The sequence below is a fragment of the Suricata suricatta genome, chromosome 6 (genome assembly GCF_006229205.1).
Source record: "Suricata suricatta isolate VVHF042 chromosome 6, meerkat_22Aug2017_6uvM2_HiC, whole genome shotgun sequence".
Taxonomy (NCBI): domain Eukaryota; kingdom Metazoa; phylum Chordata; class Mammalia; order Carnivora; family Herpestidae; genus Suricata; species Suricata suricatta.
This window is the reverse complement of record NC_043705.1, coordinates 99,061,440-99,086,474: the sequence shown is the minus strand read 5'-3', so window position 1 is coordinate 99,086,474 and position 25,035 is coordinate 99,061,440. Positions and strand designations below refer to the sequence as shown.

General features: G+C 40.9%; 2 protein-coding genes across 2 annotated transcripts in view; both read left to right on the top strand.

Annotated features, from left to right (window-relative positions):
- The window catches only part of ADRA1B (adrenoceptor alpha 1B), a 76,703-nt gene extending 58,108 nt beyond the window's left edge, over nt 1-18,595 (top strand). Inside the window, exons 3-7 of the mRNA XM_029941250.1 lie at nt 735-1,060; nt 5,430-5,488; nt 7,142-7,209; nt 7,835-7,900; nt 18,441-18,595. Coding sequence (XP_029797110.1) covers nt 735-1,060; nt 5,430-5,488; nt 7,142-7,209; nt 7,835-7,900; nt 18,441-18,595 — 674 coding nt within the window. The remainder of the gene's footprint in view (nt 1-734; nt 1,061-5,429; nt 5,489-7,141; nt 7,210-7,834; nt 7,901-18,440) is intronic.
- TTC1 (tetratricopeptide repeat domain 1) overlaps nt 18,590-25,035 on the top strand; it is a 44,209-nt gene continuing 37,763 nt past the window's right edge. The window contains exons 1-2 of the mRNA XM_029942928.1: nt 18,590-18,671; nt 20,019-20,389. Of these exons, the coding sequence (XP_029798788.1) occupies nt 20,051-20,389 (339 nt within the window). The 5' untranslated portion in view covers nt 18,590-18,671; nt 20,019-20,050. The remainder of the gene's footprint in view (nt 18,672-20,018; nt 20,390-25,035) is intronic.

Here is a 25,035-nt window from a genome sequence, read left to right as displayed (position 1 = left end):
AATCCCAGTAATTTACATTAGCAAATGTCCCAGGTGGTCATTTTGGGAAGCACTGTATGCACCTGACAGGAAAAGGACTAGGTTTTACTCCCTCAAGATCCCCTCCTGGGTCTACTGTCCACTTGCTAAACACTGAGTTGAAGGAGCCAGTGCCTCTCTCCCCAGGCCTGATAGGACAGCTTCCAGTCGTGACTTGCCTGCCATCTGGCTTAAACCATCTGCCTTAAACTCAGGATGACTTCAGAGAAAGTAAGCCTCTCATCTGACCCAAAAGTTTTTTTTTTTTAATGTTTACTTACTTTTGAGAGAGAGACAGTGTGAGCAGGGGAGGAGCAGGGAACGGGAGAGAGACATAGAATCTGGAGCAGGCTCCAGGCTCTGAGCTGTCAGCACAGGGCCCAATGTGGGGCTTGAACCAAGAACTGGGAGATCATGACCTGAAGTCGGATGCTTAAGAGACTGAGCCACGCAGGCGCCCCTAATCCATAAATTTAAAATGATTGACCTCCTCACCCCTGCCTCCAAGCGAGGAAGGAGCCAGGCCTGGAGGCAAAGGGCGGTGTTGTTAAGAAGCCCATTTCCAGAAACCAAACAGCAGTGGTTCCGACGCTGTAGTTTTAATCACACCGAGAGGTTTCAATTTCCTCCTTTTTCAGGCTCACAAATACTTGGCTTTGGGTTTCTGGATTTTCTGTGACTGCTGGAGATCTGACCGCTGTCCCCCTAACCCCCAGCCCCGACGGGGGCGCAGTGCGCGCCTAGGTGCGAAGGTCTCTCCCGCGGGCCCAGCGCGCTGGCTCCCCGACTTCTCCAGCTGCGCGCAGCAAAGAAGACGGAGCCTCCCAGGGCTTCTCCTTGCGGCCCAGAGCCGGGCATCCTTCCTCCGTACGTGCAGAGACTGAGAAACAGCTCTTTAGACACCGCAGTGACCGCTCCTCTCTCCCTTCCCCTGAGCAGGTGTTTCGAACCGGGCAAGTTCGGCGTTGAGGCGGCCCCGGGCGCCACCTGCTGTCCGCCGCGCCTAAGCGACGGAGTGCACGAGAACGAACGCCGCAATTCAGTTTGCACTACTCTGCCCACTTCCTCTGAGCCCCGCGGTGGTGTTTTGGCTGCAGCTAGACATTCTAGAAATCTGAGTTAGGACAGAGAGAAAGACGTTTGAAGATGCTGCGCAGCTGACTTTGAAGATGAAGAGAAGCGGACCAAGTGTTGGAAGACATAGGCGGCCTTTGGAAGCTGGAAAGGACAAAGAAACAGTTTCCTCTAGCGTTTCCAGAAAGAACTGCGCCACCTTGACGTTAATCCAGTGAAACTTATTTCAGACTTCCAAACTCTAGAAATATAAGAGAACACATTGTGCTGTCTTATGCCGTTAGGTTTATAGTGATTTGTTAGAGAAGAAATAGGAAACTCATACACAAGTTAGCAGGCATCACACCGTAAAAGCGGTGCCACGGTCCTTTACAACGCTGGGGATCTCTATATGACTGTTCCTTCCCCTTTCCAGGTGGAGACAAGTCAAAGACACAGAAAGTACAAGTCAACACCAATGTACTGAACTTCTTCCTTGTGACAGGGAGCTAGGTGTACATCTGAATCCCTTTTCCTGGAGAGCTTCAAGACTAGGGAGGAAGATAAAGACCAGGCTGCATTTTCCTGCCTGGGTTATACAGAGACGTGCCAGGGACTCCACACCGCTTGAGGGTAAACGTGGGGCATGTCCTGGAGCAGCGATTTTACTGGACAAGACCAGGTTTGAAACATGCTTAATATAAAACTAGATTTTAAGATAAAACAAGGGACTTCAAAGAAATTTTCTTCTTCTTTAGCCACTTGAAATTGTAATTCCCAGATATGCATTCACCTTGCCCTGCAATTAGGGGCATTTTGGTGGGAAGATCCTAAAAGTTCTAAATTAAGGACAGGCGATATTGAACAAATGGTGGAACGTACAGTTAGAAAGCCCCCCCCCCCCACGGCAGGCTGAGGCAGGAGCATCTGAGGAGGGGGAACTGCAGCCCTCCTCGAAGGGTGGGAAAAGGCAAACAGGAGGGAAAGGGAAGGTGTTCCTGGAGGGAGAGACCCCCACAACACAACCTTGCTGGTTGGCTGTTGTGTCATTAGAGAAAAACATGTGCTGGGTGCCTGGGTGGCTCAGTAAATTAATGTCTGACTCTTGATTTTGGCTCAGGTCATGATCTCATGTTTCATGAGTTGAGCCCCACATCTGGCACCACACTGACAGTGCGGAACCTGCTTGGGATTCTCTCTCTCCTCTCTCTGCCTCTCTCTCTCTCTCTCAAAGTAAATGCAGAAAGAAAGAAAGAAGAAAGAAGAAAGAAAGAAAGAAAGAAAGAAAGAAAGAACAAACAAACGAACTTTTGCAGAATGGCCTGGGTTCTGGACAGCTCTAAAAGCACAGAAGGAAGTATGTTTTTTCACATTGACTATCTATTGAGAGTGTAGAGACAGAGGCAAACTCATGCAGTGCTAGGGAGTGGTGTGAGTCAGTGCAAACATTTTGGAGGTCAACTTGACAATGTCTAAAACATTTATTTACTTTTGAAAGAGAAAAAGACAGAGCACGAGCAGAGGAGGGGCACAGAGAGAGGGAGACACACAATCTGAAGCAGGCTCCAAGCTCTGAGCTGTCAGCACAGGGCCCCACATGGGGCCTGAACCGACAAACCCTGAGATCATGACCTGAGCCAAAGCTGGACACTCAACCAACTGAGCCACCCAGGCGCCCCTAATGTCTAAAACATTTGAAGTGAACATCCCTTCAGCAGAGCACAGGTAGGCCTCCGACCACAGAGATAGCGCTCCAAGCACACAAAGATGTACAAGGGTTTTGCTACAACATTGTCTGTGGCAGAGAGAAACAGAAGCGATAAACTGTCTGTCCTTATCTCCCCTCAGCTGTGCAGGAAGAAGGCCAGTCCCTATTACGCTCTTCTGATCCTAACTTTTCAAGATGCCATAACTGCTCAGGTGGTATCCTTTGCATTGGGCCTGCTTCATGACACTTTAAACCAAAACACTGAGTGGGCCATAGCTGAACCAGAGAATGAGAAAGTACTCTCTTTTACTTCTGATTGCATCAAGTTGAAAGTCTCACTTTGGTGTTAATAAATCCTTAAAACCCCTCTAACACTTGCCAATCTCTATTTTTTTAAGCTCATTTATATATTTTCAGGGGGGATCGGGGCAGGGAGAGAGGGATAGAGAGAATCCCAAGCAGACCTGAACCAAGATCAAGAGTCAGATGCTTAACTAAGCCACTCAGGTGTCACTGTTGTTTTGTTTTGTTTCTTTAAGTAATGAGATAGCAGACCTCCAGCTCAGAGCTTTAGGCAGGCAACCTCAGAACTCAAATCTAATAATACTGAATACTGTTTTGTTTTCTCTGTATCCACTTTTACTGAAAACTTCACTTTAAAGCAGGTGGCACTAGGATTTCAACTCTGCAGATAACATAACATCTTCCTTTTAAAATAAAATTTATTAAGTGATGAAATCATTTTTTACATTTACCTAAATAATAGTGGACTCAGGAATGGCAAAAATCATGATGTAGATATGCTAACGATTGTAGTTTGGAAGATGGTTAGTACACTGTTCAATTACTTCTGTTAATTCTCAGAAACTATAGCCTATCAAACTTTAGAAATTATAGGCTATGAACAAGGTTCTGGTTTAAACTCAGATTGAACCAGCCCCCATTCACCCCCATCCTGTCACTGTGTCACTGCAATGGAGTAAGTGGAGTGAGCCAGGGAGACCTGTGGTTTGGAAATTAAAGCTGAGCAGACAGGAGCTGGCTTCTGGTCTAAGGCTTTTTGAGCTGACCCTGAAGGTAATTGGGGACTCTGCTGTGACTCCATAACAAATCATCAGCAGGGAAGGGATGGCAGTTGACAAAAAGAATGCCTGGTCAATCTCACTGCCTCTAGAATCCCATCTCATCCTCCAGAAGTGAAAGAATCTTCTAGAAATAGATCTTCATGAGTTGTGCTCTCACTACTGGCCTAGTTATCTTCCCAAGAGGATGGCACTCTGTCTCTAGGAGAAGTGAGGTCAAGATATCTCTCCAAGCACTCAAAATTTTTCCCATCATCCATCCTACTCCAAGAGCCCTCCAGGCAGTGATTACTAAGAAACCTCAAATGAGCACCATCTCTAAATCTAAGGTTCAAAGGCTGTTCATTTTAAGGTGTAACAAACATAATGATCTGTGCTTCAGCCTTTAGAAAAATCTTCCCAGGTAAGAGAAAACATTACGAAGCATTCCCAATGTCCTTCAGACTGATGCCTTGAAAACCCTGGGATTTTTAGAGTAGACAGCTGGATTCAGTAGCCAACCAGCTGTGTGGCTTCCTGGGGGGAAATCTATAAGAAATGCTAAAACATCACAGAGATGAATTCGTGGAAAAGCTAATTGGTCTCATTCCTGCTCCAGAAGACAGTTCTTTGTGGAGCGATTAAAAAAACAAAATCCACTCTTTCCTCACACAGACCTAACTCGGCATATGTTTTGTCAGAATCAACAAAATGTTAGTAATCATACTAAAGAGCATATTTCTTATAGTTCCATTCTGCCTGTGTTTGGAAACATTCTCCTACAAATGTTTCTACTCTATTTTTATTTTAAAGTTTCTTTATTTATTTTGAGAGAGAGAGAGAAAGAAAGAGTGCATGCATGCTAACGGGAGGAGCAGAGAGAGAGAGGGAGGGAGAGAGAATCCCAAGCAGGCTCTGCACTGTTAGTGCAGACCCCAACATGGGGCTCATTCCCACAAACCATGAGATCATGACCTGAGCCCCAATCAAGAGTCGGATGCTTAACAGACTGAGGCACCCAGGTTTCCCTACTCCCTTTTAAAATAAACCTAGGGGCGCCTGGGTGGCTCAGTCAGTTAAGTCTCTGGCTTCAGCTCAGGTCAGATCTCACGTTTGTGGGTTCGAGCCCCGCGTCAGGCTCTGTGCTGACAGCTAGCTCAGAGCCTGGAGCTGCTTCTGGTTCTGTGTCTCCTTCTCTCTCTGCCTCTCCCCCTCTCATGCTCTGTCTCTCTCTGTATCAAAAATAAATAAAACATTTAAAAATAAATAAATAAATAAAAATAAAATAAACCTAAAAAGTAGGTGTTCAAATAGTGATTATATTTTGGCTCAAAACATGTCTCAGATAAAAATATAACTGTGTAACCCTTAACAGAGCTTAGCCAAAAGAAAGCCCTCATTAATTGAACTCAGCTCCTAGGACAGAATAGTCCTGTTTACAAATGTGGAAGAGATGGGCAGTTAGAAGCTGGGTCCAGGTTGAGGGACAAGACTTGGAGTTCAGGCATGGGGTGTCCTTGTCACATTCTGGTACTGCTGCTGTGTGTAATCATGGTTGTCACAGCCAATCCTGTTCTTGGTTCTCCCAGACATGCGGAGGGGAGATCCAAGTTCTGAATACTGATCCAGCAGGAGCCACTAACTTTGGGTAAGTTAAAAAATAGGCACGAATCCATGGATGTCTTCTGATCTGGAGTCAGAAGAAGAATGAAACATAAAGAGTTGATGCCATTTTTTTGCTGTTCCTTCTTGTTCACAGTAGAAAATAATGAAGTTTTTTTTCTTCCTAAGTGCCTGCTGGTAAGGGGTGATTAATTCATCTGAACCATGTGGGTGAGCTAGAATAATAATATGCTGAAAATATTTACATTAGGCTCACGAAGTCAATGAGTACTTTGCGGTAGTTGAAATTCTGAAACCAAATAATGCATAGCGTGGTTCTGTTCCTGGGGGAGTGGGTGATTTATTTACTTATCTTAATTTTGCATCCTTTAACCCACTTTCCCAAAAGCTATCTGGTTCAGAAAAGGCACAAATGAGACTTAAAGAGAGAATAAGTCCATGGAACAACAAGATAAGCTCTCTTGAATTTTTTCTTGGAACGTTAATTCTCCTTTACCAATGGACGCAGGCATTAACTCGGTGATTCATGTTTCTCTGAATTTTTATTTATGGAACATCAGTTCTTCCTCATCCTCACTAGATAAAATCTAAAGGGCAAAGTTTGACAATTTGCTTTTGGAGGGGAAATGTGGGCAAACAAATATTTTCATGTAGTACTCATGGGAATGGAAACAAAACTTCTTAATAGAAGATACATATTAGCTACGCCCAGACCAAGGAATTGCAAAAACTTATTGCCTACCTGGTAAAAAGAGGAAGGGGAAAATATAGAGGTGAAGCACAATGCAACATTTTGATAAATTGTCCTCCTCCGGTATTTATATAATTAAGTTAGTGTATTAGCTAGCTCATGCTGCCATAACAAAATATCACAGATTTGATGGCTTAAAGAACAGAAATTTATTTTCCCACAGTTCTGGAGACTCAAAGTTCAAGATCAAGGTGTCAGCGTGGTTGGTTTCTGCAAAGCCTCTCTCTGCCTTGCAGATGGCTGCCTTCTTGCATGTCCTCACGTGGTCTTTTCTCTGCACCTGTGCATCCCTGGTGTCTCTTCCTCTTCTTATTAAGGCCATCAGTCCTTCTGGAGTGAGGCCCCACCCCTGCAATCTCATTTAAGCTTTATTACCTCCTTTAGGTCCTATCTCCAAATACAGCCACACTGGGAGTTAGAGCTTCAATGTCTGAATTTTGGGAGCATGTAATTCAGTCCATAACAGTGTACTAAAATCTTTTGGAAGGATACACAGCACACTGGTGTTAATGTCACTTTGGGGGGATGGCACTGGGAATCCAAGTTAGGCCTGTTCTTCTACTGAATTTTTAAAAGGATGTTATTTTAAAAGATGTTGATGACAAAGGAATATTAATGGGAAGAGGTGCCAAGTTTTTAGCCTGCTCAGTACATCTCCAGAGACCCCACCAGCCCTGAGTGTTGAGAGCCACGTGCATCACTTCTAGGCTCCACAAAGAAGGACGTCTACTTTGGCAGGCATTAGCATCCTATGTGGTCCCCAATCCACCAGTGCACAAGGAAGGAAAAAGACCCAGTGAAAAACTAGCACTGTCCTGTGGCAAGTCTGTAGGCCACACGCATCTTTGGGACCCCCCCCCCAACTACAGCTTTACCCTTTGGTCCCTTCTAAGGCCTGTGAGCTTCTGCATGCTCTCACCCCCACAGGCCCCCGGCTCTGACAGCAGAAGGTCCAGTAGAGTGGCCGCTGGAGCAGGGCACGGGGTGTGGCAGTGGTGGGTGTTTGGTGTTAAAAAGTCCTTACAGCCTCCCCACAACCTCTCCAGTCACTTCTCAGGCCACTCTGCTGCCAGAAATTTCTCGTGGGGGCTGATGCAAAAAATCTGAGGAATGCTGAGAGGTTGCTTTAGTCCCTGAATTTATATAAACCACCAATTGCCTCCATGTCTGTGGTTGTTAGCCGCTAATTATTAGGTGTTTTGTCACTGTCAGCATTTTCATAAACTGTTCCTTTCTGTGAGAACTGATAAACATTTAATCAAGGCTGAATTGGAGGCATGTGTACCAGAGCCGCAGCGGGAGGCTGTGTGTGGTTTTGAAGGTAGGAGCCAATCTGGTACTAAGCACACTGCATTGTGAGACACTGAAATAGTAATGGTAATAACAGCTGCCTTTTTCTGTGCACTTGAAATTGGGCCACGCACGGCAGTTAAGTTTTCTATATCCTCTGCCACTTGCCAAACAACCTTGAATGAGGCTCTTATAGAGGAGGGGCTCAGAGAGGCTCAGTCACCCAGCCAGAAAGAGGACTGTGTCAGTGAGGGAGTGAGTTTGGCTGCACATAAGAGAATACAAGCAAAGGTGGTTTGCACAATCAGATTTTGTTTTTCTCTCATGTAGGAAGTCTGAAGGTAGGCAGTCCAAGGATGCTCTGGCTCAACCCCCCCACCCCCGCCATGCTGCCAGGTAAGGCCCATGTCCCTCCTAGAGTTCGCCTGCACCATCCTTCTAACGTGGCCATAATGTCCCTCTTCCACTCCCAAAGAGGAAAGGGAGAAGAGCAAAGGCACATCCAACTAATTCTGTCCCTCCTTTTAAGGAGTTTTCCAGAAAGTTCCATCTGTGTACTTCTACCATGTCACATGGACACTCTTTTCTGCAAGATGGCTATTATGCATCTGATATTGTGCAAAGTCTTTATATATATTATTGTGTTTATTCTTCATAAAAGCCCTTTAAGGAGGTTCTATTCAACCACTGGGTCCTAGTTTATTTTTTTTTAAGTAGGCTCTACATCCAATGTGGGGCTTGAACTCACAATCCTGAAATCAAGAGTTGCGTGTGACTGAGCCAACCACTTGCCACCCAACCGCCGGGGTTCTAGTTCAATCCCTGCTGTTACATGGCTAATTCATCCCAGATAAATCTCTTTCCCTCTCTGACCCTCAATTTCTTTTATCTGTTTATGAGGGATTAGACTAGAGTTACGAGTTCTTACCTGGGGTGTACTGACCCCACAAGGCCATGGATAATATTTGGGGTAGGGAGTGGCTCAGGTCATGATCTCATGGTTTTCTGAGATGGAGCCCTGCATCAGACTCTGCAATGACAGTGCAGAACCTGGTTGGGATTCTCTCTCTCCCTCTCTCTCTGCCCCTCCCCTACTCATGTTCTCTGTCTCTCTGTCTCTCTCTCTCTCTCTCTCTCTCTCTCTCTCTCTCTCTCAAAATAAATAAATAAACATTTAAAACAAATTTGGGGGGAGAGTCATGAATTTCAATGGGGAAAAATATTACATTCTTCTTTCACTGACCTCTAGTGAAAATTTAGCTTCTCCTTCTATTTTAATTGTAGGCAACAGACTCCAGTAATATTAACAGAATCTGTGACTTTTTCACCAAAAAAAAATCACAGGCCTTTTATAGCATGTTATGGTTGGTTTAGATATGTTAAAATATTGTCTATGCTCATCACTACTTCAAAATTATGGTTTTTATTATATCTGCCATATTTAATGTATTAATTGTATATACACATATAATAAATGTGATATGTATCACAAAAATATATTTTTTAATATTCCAGTAATTGTAATTCAATATAATTTGTTTTGTTCATAATCCTGTGTATTTTGCTTTATACACTTAAAAACATTTTTCTGAAATGGGGTCCATAGGATTCAGTAGACTGCCAAAGAAGGTCATAGAACAAATAAGATGAAGAACCCCTAAAGTATACAATCTCTGTGCCCTTCTGACTGCAAATGAAACTCTGCCACTAGTTATCATGGCTACCCTGAACAAGTGCCCCCAGTTTTCTCTTCTGTGGAGTGGGAATAATACATGCTTTGCATAGCTCAGAGCTGCCAGGGGAATCAAAGTAATCTATGTAAAGCACACTCAACTGCAAAGCTCATGCATGTTCAATTACACAGAGTTACCTGCTGAAACGCTAAGTAAATAGTGAGTGTTGTCGGATTATCCAACTTTAGACCTATGTTCCAAAGATGTTGATATTGTTCTGTCATCTCTGGAAGCGTGTCCTACTATGGTATGTATTTTCTATTGCCAAGTTGGGATTGAACTAGTATAAAATTCAATTATAAAGGGGGAAATTCACCTTAAGTGCACCTGGTTGAAGCTACTTAAGATCACAAGGAGATAAAATGAGATTTCACCAATGAGTTGTATAGCTGTAATTATCTTAGACTTTTTGAAAAATTTGAGCCAATATACCATGGTTCAAAGAAAGTCATGGATCACCAGTCATTTCCTTGGCAACTCTAAACATAGGGATAATTAGACAAGAAAAAGGAATGTTTGGGAAGTTGGTTTCCTTCATAAGCTGTGCCTTTTACAATATCTGTGCATACTTATTACATATTTATTCCTCCGAGAAGTCTTCCAAGGTGGCCATAATTAATGTTTTAAATAGCAAAGTAAAGATCTACAAATACCATGTTAAATTATATTTTAGAAAAGACCTCAGATTATGTTTGGGGCATTACTGAGTGCTTTCACAGTCTTGAACTCAAAAACACAAGGTACTATGAGGTAGTCAGCATGGCCAAGAAAGATGCTTCCTAACAAGCTAATATTTTGGTAAATTTCCCCCAAGGATTTATGGAAATACACATTCTGAGATGTTTTTACTGGGGAGAATATTTGATTTACACAATGGAAGCTGCCTTTTCTTCTGGCTTTGAGAGAATTTTAGTCTGATGGTGGGATCTGAGCTATATAGAGAACACAGCTAAAAGTTAGACTTGGGGGAAATTTTTATGGTACTAAAAAAGGAAAAGAAAAACCTACTTTATATTTTTTCAAAAACCAATAGAGAATAAACCCTGTTTATTTTTTAAATCTTGAGGCTAATAAGAGTTCATTCATTTATTTATTCATTCTTTTCTTGACAAGTGTTTCCTGACTGCCTACTTTTTGCAAGGCACTGTGCCAAACATTCAGGACACAACTGACGTGGCCCCTGCCCTTGTGAAACTTAAAAGCTAATGTTGATGACATTAAACATTTTTAAAGACCTTCTCTGGTCTAAGTATTTTACATATGCTAGTTTATTTATGCTTCCCAATCACCCTAGAGGGAAAATACTGTTATTATCCCCATGTTACAGCCTGGGAACCAGAACTTTATTGAAGTTAAGGAGTTTGTCCACGTGTGCAGGACTAGGCAGGGGCAGAGCTGCTATTCAGTCTTGCCCACTGTGATGCCATCATCCGTGCTCTAAAACACAAGTCAGCAAACTACAGCCTTCCAGCCAAGTCCAGTCTGATGTCTGCTTTTGTAAATAAAGTCTTATTGGAACACAGACATTCTCGTTCATTTACATGGTGTCTATGACTGCTTTCATAGTAGTCCAGTAGTTGCAGCAGAGACCATATGACCCAGAGAGTCCAAAATACTTACTATCTTGCCATTTACAGAAAAAGTTGGCCAACTCCTGATCTAAAATTCTGCTATACTTCCTCTCTAGCAAAAAGGAAAAAAAACAAGTAAGAGGTGATTAAAATATTGAAAATAATTTTTAACGTGCCATGATTTGTGAAATGGAGTGCTGTGAGAGAATACCTGGAAGGAGATGGGGAGGTTAGAGGCATCCTCTTTAAAATGTGAGCCCCAGAGTAGGGGCCTCACAAGCTGAAATCTGAATCCTGGGACTGAACTTCTTGCTGAGGAATTTGTACACTATTTAGCTGTCCAAATATCCACTGTCTCTTATTTGACCTGAGCAGAGGATGATAAAAAAACAGTCTCCTTTCCAGAGTGCAAAGGTTTCTTCCTCCTTCAAAGGGAGCCTGGGAGGATTCAGTGATGGATGAAATGTTCAGCACAGTGCATGACACCCAGCTGGCACTCCACAAACGTCCCCTTCTTCTTTCTGACTCCTTTCCTTGCCACCTGCTGGACCAAAATTGGCCCTCTGAACTTGCAAAGGTTTTTGCAGCATGAACACAGTGCTTTATGCTTTAAGATGGACGTTGACATTTAACATAGCAAAGCGAGGTTGGAAGTGTGGTTGCTAACTCAGAATAAATTATTTGGTGCAGCTCATGAGTCCCCAGGAAAAAATGTGCTAGGTCAGTCATTCCATTTGTAGCTGGGGCACAAATACCCTTTCTTGTCCAAATGACCAAGGTTGTAGGCATAGAGCAGGGTTGGGGGAGGAGGGTTGGACAGTCAGGCAAGTGGATGTGGGTGCTTGCCTTGGCAGTTTTCTGGATGACTAGCCCCAAGGCATTCAGTCTCCATTTTATCTGGGACCTTCATCCATCTATCACAAGCATTAAAGGTCTCGTCTTTAACCAGGCTCTGAGCCATTTGCTTGACACTAAAAAATACTGCTGAGTTTTCCTGCCAAGTATATATCCAGATATATTTTTATAGATATAAATCACCTTCAAAATAATTCCTTTTTGCAGTTAAGGTTACTGTACCTACCCACTCCTTTTGTTCTTTAAAAAACTTAAACTTTGTGGTTAGACTCAACTTTATGTCCTTATTCTGTTCTACTAGTTGGGTGGCCTTGGGGAAGAATTTTTAACCTTGTTGAGCCTCAGTCTTATTTGTAATAATAATAATACCTACCAATGTAATCCATGTATACAATATTTGATGATCTATTGAGTGCCAGGCACTGTGCTAGGCTCTGGAATTTCACAGCAAAACAGACAGACAAATCTCTTGTGGATCTTACAATCTTGTAAAGGGGGTTATAATACTCAAGTAAATACTCAAGATCATTATGATATGATAAATGACATAAAGGAAATGTACAGGGTGTTGTATCGCATAAGTAATATTAAGGCAAGACTTGAAGAATGAGAATTGTGCAAAGCATAGGAAGGGCTCTTAATGTTTTCAGGCAGAGGGAACACTGAGTACAAAGGTCTGAAAGTGGGGCAAATACTGTTGTGTTTTAGGAACAGAAAGTAATATAGTATCCAGAAGGGAAAATAGACAAGATGAGGTCAGCCAGGTGGGTAGAGACCAGATTGCACGGGCTTTATGAGTCATGATAAGGAATTTTGGCCTTTATTCTAATCAAAGTGGGAAGTCAATGAAAATGGTTAAGACTTGTTTGGGATTCAGGACACCTGGGTGGCTCAGTCAGTTAAGTGTCCAACTTTGGGTCAGGTTATGATCTCACGGTTCGTGAGTTCAAGCCCAGCATTGGGTTCTGCACTATTAGCTCAGAGGCTGGAGCCTGCTTTGGATTCCATGTGAGTCTCTTTCTCTCTTCCCCTCCCCTGCTTGTGTTTCTCTCTCTCTCTTCCCTCTCTCTCTCTCTCAAAAATAAATAAATAAACATTTTTTAAAGTTTTGTACAGGATTCATGTTTTTATTTAATTTTTTATGTCTTTATTTTGAGAGACAGAGACAGAGAGTGAGTTGGGGAGGGGTAGAGAGAGGGAGACACATAATCAGAAGCAGGCTCCAGGCTCTGAGCTGTCAGCACACAGCCTGACGCGGTGCTCAAACCCATGGACTGTGATATTATGACGTGAGCCGTAGTCGGACGCTTAACTGACTGAGCCACCCAGGAGCCCAGGATTCATGTTTTAAAGATCAGTCTGGTGGGGCACCTGGGTGGCTCAGTTGGTTAAGCATCCAACTCTTGGTTTCGGCTCAGGTCATGATCTCATGGTTTGTGAGTTCAAGTTCTGCATCAGATCCTGTGCTGACAGCGTGGAGCCTGCTTGGGATTCTCTCTCTCCCTTTTTCTCTGCCCTTCCTCTGCTTGCGTGCTCTCTCTGAAAATAAATAAATAAACTTGAAAGAAAGAAAGAAAGAAAGAAAGAAAGAAAGAAAGAAAGAAAGAAAGACAGAAAGATCAGTCTGCTTACTGCATGCTGAAGGAATGAAGGAATTATAAGAAACAACAGCAAATGGAGGCCAGGGTCATTTTAAGTTTTACCTACAGTTACAAATATAAAATAATGAGCACAACCCATGTCACATATAAGCTCTCTATGAGTGTTAGTTGGCTGGTGTTCTGGAAAGTCTAAGCTTCATACAGTAGACACTAACCTCATGTGCCTATTGAGCATTTGAAATGTGGCTAGTGCAACCATGAACTTAAATTTCTCATTTTATCTTAATAAAAGTAATTTTAAAAATTAATATTTGATTCAGTCGTTGGGAAGTATTTTTGAAAAACTTGGATGTATAAATCTACTTAACTGTAAATTTTATGGAATCTGCGTACAAATTCAGGTATTTTCAATGAAAACTTAATGTCTACATTGAGACACGGTGTAACAGTGAAATATATACATGATCCTAAAGACGTTGTATGAAAAAAGAATGTATAGTATTCTCTTAATTTTTATATTAATTACCTACTCAAATGAGAATATTTTGGATGCATTGGGTTAAAGAAAAATATTGCTTAAATTAATTTCACTTCTTTTACTGTTTTTACTGCCACTACTAGAAAATTTAAAGTTACATATATGGCTCACATCTTATTGCTATTAGACATGCTCTTCTAAGGGAAAACAGACATCTAAAATGCACAGAATGTTAGCTTTTGGTTATGTCTCCTATCAGAAATCTCAATTTGAACAGGTGCTCGGGTAGTTCAGTTGGTAAAGCATCCAACTTTGGCTCAGGTCACAATCTCACAGTTGGTGAGTTTGAGCCCCACGTCAGGCTCTGGGCTCATAGCTCAGAGCCTGGAACCTGCTTCAGATTCTGTGTCTCCCAGTCTCTACTCCTCTCATGCTTATGCTTGGTTTCTCTCTCTCTCTCTCTCTCTCTCTCTCTCTCTCTCTCTCTCAAAATAAATAATTAAAAAAAGAAATCTCAATTTGATGATTGGAACTGTGAAAAAATAAAAAGCAATCGCATCTTTTGGAAACACCCTAGAACAATAAGATCTACATCTTAATTTTGTATTTTATGTAATATATCTCATCCTCAAGGAATTATTGTGGCATCCCTGGATATTCCTGGATATTGGACCTTGCTTTGGCAAGTTCATGAACCCCCAACTCTGGGAGAATGTGGAGAATAGAGCTCAGGACTTAGAGGATCACAGAGCAGAAAGCTTTATCTTCAAAGCTAACCTCAGTAAGACCCACAGTATGAATATATCCACTTTGGGCACAGAAAAGACTGAGTCAGTCTAGTATAAATCTCTAGCTCCAGAGAGGATCGATGCACAGAGCCTCCCAAAAGTTTAGCACAATGCATACATAATAAGTCATCAGGGGAGGTAGAAGTGATTTCCATCTCTTCCTGCAGATTCTCCACAAAGCAATTTATGTTAAAGTTTGTGTGAAGGTCTGTAGGAAATGCTTTCGGTTTGTTATGTTATTTAAGCTTCATGAAGCCTTATGAAGTAGGTATCAAGGTTCAGTGACTTGTCCAACATCAGATCACACAGCTGCTGAGAGGCTGGACAGAGATTCAGACCAAGGAAGGCTGACTCCAGAGCCCACACTCTTCCATCATTCTCAACAGCAATCCTATTGTCATGCCAGCAACCCAAAGGACCACCTTGAGTATAAGACTCCTTGTCTTGTATCATCCCATGCCACCAAGAAATCACCCAGCTGCTACCCCCAGAAAGAAAAGAAAAGAGAAAATGGTTCCCTTGCTATACTCCTGATTCTTTGAGGTACATGCCACAGGTTCCACTATGATGCCTAGCATTCATTCATTGTTCATTCACTCATTCATTGATGTTCAGCTCCATTCTTTCAACAAATTTAGGGGCTCAATCCTCTGTCTGGGGGGTATTAATGAAAGCTTCATAAATATTATCACTATTAATATTGATGATCATAAGTAACCCTAGTAATATCAAGTACCATTAGTAAATGGTCGTAATATTGATAATACTGTGAGAACTTCATTAATAATAATAATGATTACAACAATGGCAAATGTTTATTGAGCACTTACTATGCTTAGAGCTGTTACTATTAAAGTATTTTTTTTATTTTTTTTTAACATTTATTTATTTTTGAGAGACAGAGAAACAGCATGAGCAGGGAAGGGCAGAGAGAGAAGGAGACACAGAATCCAAAGCAGGCTCCAGGTTTTGAGCTGTCAGCACACATCCCGAAGTGAGGCTCGAACTCACAAACCGCGAGATCATGACCTGAGCCAAAGTCGGCCACTTAACCAACTGAGCCACCCAGGCGCCCCTAAAGTATTTTTTCTATCTTGAGCACTTCACTTGTTTTAGATATGACATGACACCATTTAATTCTTACAATAATCCTATAATTTCAGAAGCCTCAAAATCTCTTTATACAACCAACCAGAGCACAAGATACACAGTGTTTTAGCCATAAATTCTTTTTTTAATTTATTTTTTAACTTACATTTAAGTTAGTTAGCCATAAATTCTTGAAAGAGAATCATTCATCTGTATGAATACAGGATGTTCACTGACCCCTTACAACTGAAAACAAGCCGGACATGGTCTCTTCCCTGGCAAAATAACAACAGAGCTGCCCTCTCAATGAAAAACATTTCTTTTCTTTTTATAATAGTGGCTGTGAGCACAAAAACAAAATTTCCATTGTTTCAGGATCCAACTGGTGGGCTTCTATTTGTAAAAATTTTTTTCTTGCTTTGTGCTCTACAGCAACATCTAGCTACTTATCACTTCCAAAAATATCCCTGATATTTTTATAATGTTCTTCAGCCTTCCCTGTTTTTTTCCTTTTAATTAACTATTACTCTTTCAATAGCATAACTCAGTTATCTTATTAGTGAAGAATTATTAAAGTGGACCAATTGGATGTTGGCTCTTGGTTAAAAAAAATAAATAAAAAGAGTGAGGGGCACCTGGGTTGGGTAATAATGATACTTCACCCTTAAGTTTTGGGAGAAAGGTAAGTATCTGACTTGAGCTCAGGGCATGATCTCATGGTTCATGGGTTCAAGCCCCACATCTGACTCCATGATGACAGCTCAGAGCCTGGAGCCTGCTTTGAATTCTGTGCCTCCTTCTCTCTCTGCCCCTCCCCTGCTCATGCTCTCTCAAAAAAAAAGAAAAGAAAATCATTTTAAAGTTAAAAAAAATAAGAGTGGATTGCTTTTTCCTTCAGGCTCAGTGGTGCTTTTATCTTACTCCCAATCTCCCCCTTTCTGACTAGCCTATGCGCTCCTGGGAATGGGGGGGGAGGGGCAGGGGCAGTGTCTCATTAACCAGCTATGGTCACAAGGCCTGTCACCATATTATTGTTTCTAACATTCATTAAACCCTATGTGTCAAGCCCTGTTCTCCTAGATTATATCATTTCTTTCTCCCAAAACTTAAGGGTGAGGTATCATTATTACCCATCCCAATTTTTATATATGGAGCAAATTTATATACTAAAGTTTAAAAGCATTAGGGATGCCTGGGTGGCTCAGTCAGTTAAGTGTCTGACTTCAGCTCAGATCATGATCTCGCCATTCTTGAGTTCAAGCCTCACTTAGTATCCTCTGTCTTTTCCCTCTGCCTCTACCCTGCTCATGCTGCACTCTCTCTCAAAAATAAATAAACATTAAAAAGGAAAAAGTATAGAACCATTAAGTAATTTACAGCAGTCATATAGCTAGTCAAGTGGCAGAGCCAGATTAGAATTCATATAATCAAAGAATCCACCCAAAGCATTTTTCACAGCATGTTACACTTAATAAACACATAATGTTAGTTACTAGAATTGTAATTCAAAGTTGGACAGCTAGTAAAGTAAAAAAGCTAACATTGTAGCTCAAGTTTAGTCCATGTATTTACCTATTTATTTTGCTCCGAAATTCATAGCCTTTCAATTACACCAGAATTTAATTAACAGAGCTTATTTTTTATTATTATTGAAGTATAGTTGACATACGATGTTATATTTGTTTCAGGTGTACAACATAGTGATTGGATAATTCTGTATATTTCTTAACACTTACCACATAACTATAGTCACTGTTACCACATAAAATTATTACAATATTAGTAGCTATATTCCTTATGCTATACGTTTCATCTCTGTGACTTATTTATTTTATAATAGGAAGTTTGTATATCTTTGCACCTAACAGGACTTCTTAAAGGTCATAAGAGGCCTAACCATTGAACAGTTTTTCAGTTCCTGCTGTATTTTTTTAATATTAGGTTTCCAAAATTCTGATATATTTTTAATGTTCTTTGTATATTAAAGCTTTTGACATACACAAAAATACAAGGGTTTGCATAACCTCATGTAGACACAAATTCAAAAAACAAGTTTGCTCTCCTTCCTGTTAAAGTCCCTCCCAGCTGTCTCTGCAATAGTTTCTGTGAATTATAGAAAACTAAGTAACACTCTGCTGTTATTACTGATTACCTGTATGGCTATCTTGAGGGATACTTCAGTTCTGTATTCCCAGCATAATGTGTGGGGTCGAATAAACATTTAGTAAAGATTTCTTGAAAGAATGTGTTGGACAACAGTTCCCTTCGATTCCAGGATCCCTTAGCACTCTTAATATTAATCAGGACCACAAAAAGCTTTTATGTGGCTTATACTTACCAATATTTACTGTATTAGAAATTAGAACTAAAAAACATTTAGAATTTATTTAAGGTAACAATACACCTACTATAGGCCAACATAAATAATCTTGTATAAATCACGATATTTTCCAAAACAAAAAATACTATAGTGAACAGAGTGATATTGTTTTATTTATGCTTAACAGAAGACTATTGGATTCTCATAGCCCCTTCTGCATTCAAGCCGTTGCGCGATCACATGACACAGCCTCTGGAAAACACTGTATATTCAAGAAAGAAGTGTGAAAAAGGCAAATAACAACTTAGTGTTATTATGAAGACTATTCTGATCTAGAAGTGGGCCCCTTGAAAGGCACACTTTGAGAAACATTCGAGAGAAAATTTTATTTTGTACAGGGTTTGTGCTTCAAGATTCCTTCATACATTGCTACCACAAGAGGTCAGAGTGACGGAGGAAATGGAGCAACTTGGAGACCACCTTTCTTTCTTTTTTCGCCAGCGCTGAGTAATGCGGACGCCCGACGTAACCCAAAATGGAAACCGCCACCACATTTCAGTCCGTACAATTGCGTCACACACCGCGACAGCGACGTGCTTTCTCCACTACATTTCCCAGGATGCTTTGCCAACAGCGATGCCATTGGTTGGCGCTGACGGAAGTGCACTTGGCTGAGCGGAAGTAGGGGATCTTAGAGGCTGGGAAGGTGAAGACGAGAGGAGCTGTGCAGCTGTGAGTGCCACCTGGGGCTGTCGGCTTAGGGTTGTGAGGGACTCAGCTAGAGGAAGAACTGTTAAGAAGCGTAGGGTGGCCTCTTCTTAACCCTGGGGCTTCAAACTCCTGCGTTCTTCCACTTGACCTGGAAACAGGAGGAAACAAAACATTGTGTGGAGGCTGAGTCTTTATAGTATTAAGGTCTTGCTTTTTGAAGTTTTCTTGGAACGAGCTGGGACGAATTCGGGCTCTTGTCGCGACACAAGGGTCATTGGTGTGATTTTGCTGTGACCAGAGGGCGAGGGGTGGAGCTGCTGACGGTCTGACTCAGCTTCTTCAGCAGTTCTCAATTGGCTGTGCATTAGAATCACCTGGGCTGCCTTTTTAAAACTTCAGGTATCGTGGGCCTACGCCAGACGCCAAAATCAGAATCTGTGGAGGATAAGAATTGGGTAGCAGTACTTCCTAAGGCGTCCCAAGTGTTATTTTGTTTAGCCAAAGTTGAGAAACACTCTTTTCGTGACTGAGTCTGACCCGCATGGCGATCCTGATTAGGACCAGCTGCGCCAGGTTTCCCTTCCCTGTAACCTGTGTGGGCTCTACAACACGCACTTGGGTGAAGTTGGCGCTGATTGCATTTTGAGCACCGTCAGACACTTATTCTTGAGCTTCGAACGGCGGTGCTGGAGAGGCCCCCCTATTTTTATTATTCACGACGTGGATATTCATTCTGAATAACGGTTTGGGGCGTTCCATTTTCTTACCATTGTTTTAGCTTATGTCTGTTTTTCACAATCCTGACAAAATTTGAGCAGTGGAAAGAGGAAGAGTCACATTAAAAATCGTTGTCTTTTGTTGCTTATATGAAGTTCTGAAAGGGGTGTCAGTTAAAATGTTGTTTGGCATTATTATTTATGGGCTTATTATAACCAAATTGTTTTATCATGAATTTCAATTAAAGGAAGTTAAGGTGTGTTTAGGGATTTTGATGCATAAATTTGTTTCTGTGTAATAGATAGGATTTTTTTTTTTAATACAGGTTTCCCCTGCTGTCCCAGAAGTTGAGTATTTTATCAAACCTCTTCTGAGCAAAAATGGTGTAAAGCAAAGACTATCCATGCCCCTGCCCCCCCTACTTTTCAAAAGGTTGAGTTATACCAATTTGCTTTTACAAAAAATCTACATTAATATTTACCTGTTTTCACCAAAAGAAATCTGAAGGGGATTTTCACGTTGATGAAAAGAGCTGTTAGCATGCTAATGTACCATGCTAATGTTAAAAGCGAAGTGGTATAAGGCCGACTTGTGAAAAATGGTGGATACCTGGATAAGCACCATTACCTAACATATTTTCTCTTTTCCCAGAACTTCGGCTTCCCCTTCCTCACTGATCCAGCATGGGGGAGAAGTCAGAAAACTGTAGGGTTCCAGAGGATCTTTTCAATGGTTTGAAAGTTACCGATCCCCAGGAAGCAGAGTGTGCTGGCCCTCCAGTTTCTAATACCAAAGATCACCATTTGCAGAGCAAGCTGCTCAAGGAGGCTGAAGTGCATCCCCAGGAGGACCAGGAAGAAGAGGAGTGTTTTCATGACTCTAGCACCTCATTTGAGAAGGAGGAGGAGGAGCCAGGAGTGGACAGGGTTGAAAACAAATCTGATGATGATGTGAATTCCTCTGAACTAGATGAAGAATACCTAATAGAACTGGAAAAAAACATGCCAGATGAAGAGAAACAGGTAAATATTATGTACTATCTGCCACAGAAACCGCCTTTTAAAGTGAATAAATGTGGTTGATACTGTATCACACATTGGGTCATCTTTGCTGAAAGAGTTGCTTGCCCATCTGTGTCCTTACTGCTTTAGTAGTGAAGGAGCCGAGATAAATCAGAAGCATGGAGTGTGTCTGCTTCGCAGATTTCCTTTATTTGAGGGAAGGGGCAACTTTGAGTTCTTCTGTTTGTCTTCATAATTTATTTCCTAACATCTGTATATACCATTTAGCTTTTCTTAAAAAATGACCTTATCGGTGGTTGGCTGCTGCAATTCCTATAAGGAACGTTTTTTGGTTAGGCGTTAGAATTATGGTATGCTGTTTATTTGTGTTAATTCCTTGATAGCAAAAAAAAAAAAAAAATGACTGCCTGAATATCTTGGTGGTGGTTTGGTTGCCAAGGGCAGTGACTGGGCCCTGTACTGTTTACATAACATTCTTGAGGAACAGGTAGTATGATAGTAGTTATGATTTGTTAAGCACCTGTAATTTGCCAGCCACTGAACTTAGAAAGTTACTTGTGTTTTCATGTAATCTTCACAACACACCTAGGAGACATATACTATTAGCATTCCCCATAAGAGAGTAGAACTTAGTAACTTGCCCAAGATCACACATCTAATAAATGGCAGAACTGATTCGCAAACTCAGGTCTATTTGATTCCAAAGTATAATGTAGCATTTAATAACAAAAATTGCTTTCTTTCTACAAAGCAGATAACACTAATACAGTGTGCGTTTTTCTGCTTTTTTCCCCAGCCACATCCTTAACTGGGCAAGCCTTCACTTTTGGGGACAGAAGTCTGTGTCCCCCACATATCCTTCCTTCTTATCTCATAATCAAGGTCATCTGAAGAGTTACCATAATATCTGAGTTTGTCTGTAAAGAACTTGAATGAGATTTGTAGCTTAGGCTTCTGAACAGCTCACTCACTGAACAGGTTATGATATATTGGTAATGGGCAGGGATACTGAATGTGCATTGTAACAGTGGGGATGGGGAGGTAATGTGACATGGAGCATCTTGTCTCTCCTTAGGCAGTTTTCATTATCAAGGCTATTGGTTTTATTTTATTTTATTATTTTTTATTTTTTTGAGAGAGTCGGCACATACCCATGCAAGTGGGGAAAAGGGCAGGGAGAGGGAGAGAGAATCCAAATAGGCTCCATGCTGTCAGCACAGAGCTCTATGTGGGGTTCCATCCCACAACCATTAGATTGTGACCTGAGTCAAAATCAAGAGTCAGATGCTTAATAGACTGAGCCATCCACACACCCCAAGTCTGTTAGTTTTAACATGCATGTGTTAGCTTTTGTGCTCGTGTGATAGAGTAACATTGCTGGAGTCTAGCTCCAGCAGGTCCAGGGTCCCCTGAAAGAGAGATGGTGTTGGTGAAAGATGAGTGAGAGAGCCATGTTTCTTTCTTGTCAGTCCGCCATCTTTCCCGTGTCAGGTTTTGTGTCTTTATTTATAGATTTAAGTGTTAACATGACATCAAAAAGTGGAATTTTTACTACAAATAATTCTCAGTGATAAGATACTTTGAAAGGGTGCAAAAACAGCTTTTACAGAGGCATTTTTGCAGAACCACTCTAATTACAATAAGGTAATTTACACATCATAGGATAACAGGGTATTCTCAGTGAAAAGCAGATAACATACATATTTGTTTGAACCGGTAGTAAATCTTACAACTTAAAAGATAGCAGGATGTTTTCAGTGAGAAGCAGATAGCAAACACACTTATTTATAACAATAACACTTAAGATTCAGGCATAAACAAGGCTAGGAGTCATTCTGTCTGGCTCACAAGAGGAAGGCTGTATTCATGCTGGTTAGTAAAAAACTTTTTGTCAACCTTGTTCTTTGATGTTGAAGGTATGGCGTTTACACCTTCAACATCAAAGAACAAGGTTGACAAAGAGTTTAAGTTGTAACTACTCTCACCCATCCTCATAATGGGCACCAGATTAGCATAGGTATGTGCAGTAACTTATGCCTGGCTCTTGTTTGTTTCTTATTCCTAAGTTAGGCTTTTTTTTCTCCGGGCCAGAGTTAATATTATTATCTATGTCTTAAGTTTGTGAGACTCTTTAGAAGAGCTTTTCGACAAAACATCTGTAGTGCTTTGTTTAAATTCCTCTTTATAGAGGTGGGAATATGCTTCTTCCCATGAGGTATCTGTGTGGGGAATATCGGTCTGACTTGGAACATTGTGAGGCCTAATCAATAGCAACAGGCTTAATTTCACATGAGCAGTAGTAGCAGAAGGACATGCCAGTTTCCGCCTCTCATGGCAGGAGTCGTGCACATCTGCCATTTCCTTACTGTGACCGTGTCATCCAGCAAGGCCGGTGCGGCTCCCAGCATAAAATAACAATGGCTTAGAAGAAAAGGACAAAAGGAAAATGAACCGATTTCATAAACTACCTCAGTGGAAATGGCTCAGAAAATTAAATCACATACTGTTCAATAACTAGGGAAATTATTTTCCAGAAAGAGTTTGGTCCAGCTTTCATATCACAGGTGCAGGCTTTTTAGAAACTGATTAAATTTCTACGTTAAAATGTTAGTAATGCTTTTCTGATACCTTAATGTATTTTATGCTGATAATGAATTTTCTCTTGTGCTATTGGTTTGACCGTTGTGTGGTTTGGCTCTAGATGCTACATACTCTGCTTCCCATTCCCAATATAGTAAAACTTTGTGTCTCCTGGCCAAGAATCACATTTTAAGTTCTATAAATATTTAAAACAATTACTTTTATTGCCTCCAAGTTGAATATTCTAAATAGCACAATGCCTTTTAAGCTTTTTTCTTCCTTTTAAAAATTAAGATTGCACATAGTGAAACTGCTTAAGTTCTGTGTATACAGTTCAGTGAGCCTTGACAACCATATGCACCTGTGTACCTCATGCCCTTATTAGGATCCAGAACCTAATCATCATTCCAAAACTCCCATTGTGTGCTTCACCACTCATTGTGTCCTTGCACCCCACCAACCCGGGGACCCACTGCTCTGATTCTTATTCCATAGGCTGGTTTTTCCCATTCTAGACCTTTGTGTAAATATAATCACTTTTCAGATATAAACCTTTCTATTTTATTTATGTATCAACTTGTATGTTTTCATAGGTTAATTTGAAAATTTGCAACAATATCTCTTAGAAACAACATGCTGTGGTGAGAACCATTGTTATTTTATAGAAATGTAAACCATCAATTCCACTAAGGAAGCAACCTCCAGGAGTGCAGACTGCCTTTACTTAATTGTGGTCCTACTCTTTTAGGTATTTTTATGCTGTTTTGATAAATACCTTTATGAAATTAGGAAACCAAAACAGATGAAGAAATGTCTTTTCACTGCACACATGGTTTGCTTTTATTGGTCATTGGGAACAGGATTCCTTTAAACTTGATTCTTCTAAAATAGAGTTGAGATAATTCAACAACAAAATAAACACAAATTGACAAAAAATGTGAAAAGATTTTCAGTCTCACTAATAGTTTTTAAATGCAGATTAAAACATTATGCCTCATGTATTTATCTGATGTCCACAATGAGAGGACATAAGAGTGCTTATGCTAATTTTGGGAGTTAAAGTGCTAGGTCATTTCTGTGGGAATAGGTATCAGATTTTTAATATGATTATTTCTTTAGACCAAGGCTATCAATAGAACCTTTTACAATGTTGGGAATGTTCTATATATATTGTGTTCAATATGGTAGCCACTGGCCATGATCAACCACATTTTAGTAGTCAGCAGCTGTGGAGCATTTAAAATGTGGCTAGTAGAGCTGAGAAACTGAATTTTACAATTTTTTATTTCACATGTGGCTAGTGCATACCATATTGGTCATCATAACTAAACCTCTGATTTTTTTAATCATTTATTTTAAGAAAGTTATTAGGGATGTGTACATCTGTATACATAAAGATGTATACATAAAGATGGGTCATAACACCATTCATAATTTTGAACATTAGAAATGTTCAACAGAGGGTATTACTTTAAAGTGTTTTTTTGCCATTTTTTTATATTTATTTTTGAGAGAGAATGAAAGAGAGACAGAGACAGAGTGCAAGCAGCAGACGAGCAGAGAGAGGGAGACTCAGAATCTGAAGCAGGCTCCAGGCTCTGAGCTGTCAGCACAGAGCCTGACATGGCGCCTGAACCCGCTGACTGCAAGATCATGACCTGAGCCGAAGTCAGACACTTAACTGAGCCACCCAGGTGCCCCCAGTTGTGCCATTTTTATGCAGTCATTAAAAAGAAAGGTGAATCTTAATATTAATGTAGGGAAATACCTGTTAAATGAATTAAGCAAGTGTGGTAATATGGCTTATAATAACAGTTGTGTATTTGGGTTTGTCCAGTTACTGGCCAAGTTCCTGAACCCTTAGAATTTCCTAATAAGAGATAAGCGTGTGTTTTGTTGTTTATAAGCAGCCCCTTTCAACCATACACATAGGAGCTTTCCAAAAACCACCTCAAGAATGAGGTCTGATCATCAGAGTTTGGAACTTTCAGCCCCACCCCACACCCTCTCTGGGGAGGGGACAGAGGCTGGAGGTTGAGTTCAGCACTAGTGACCAGTGATTTGAC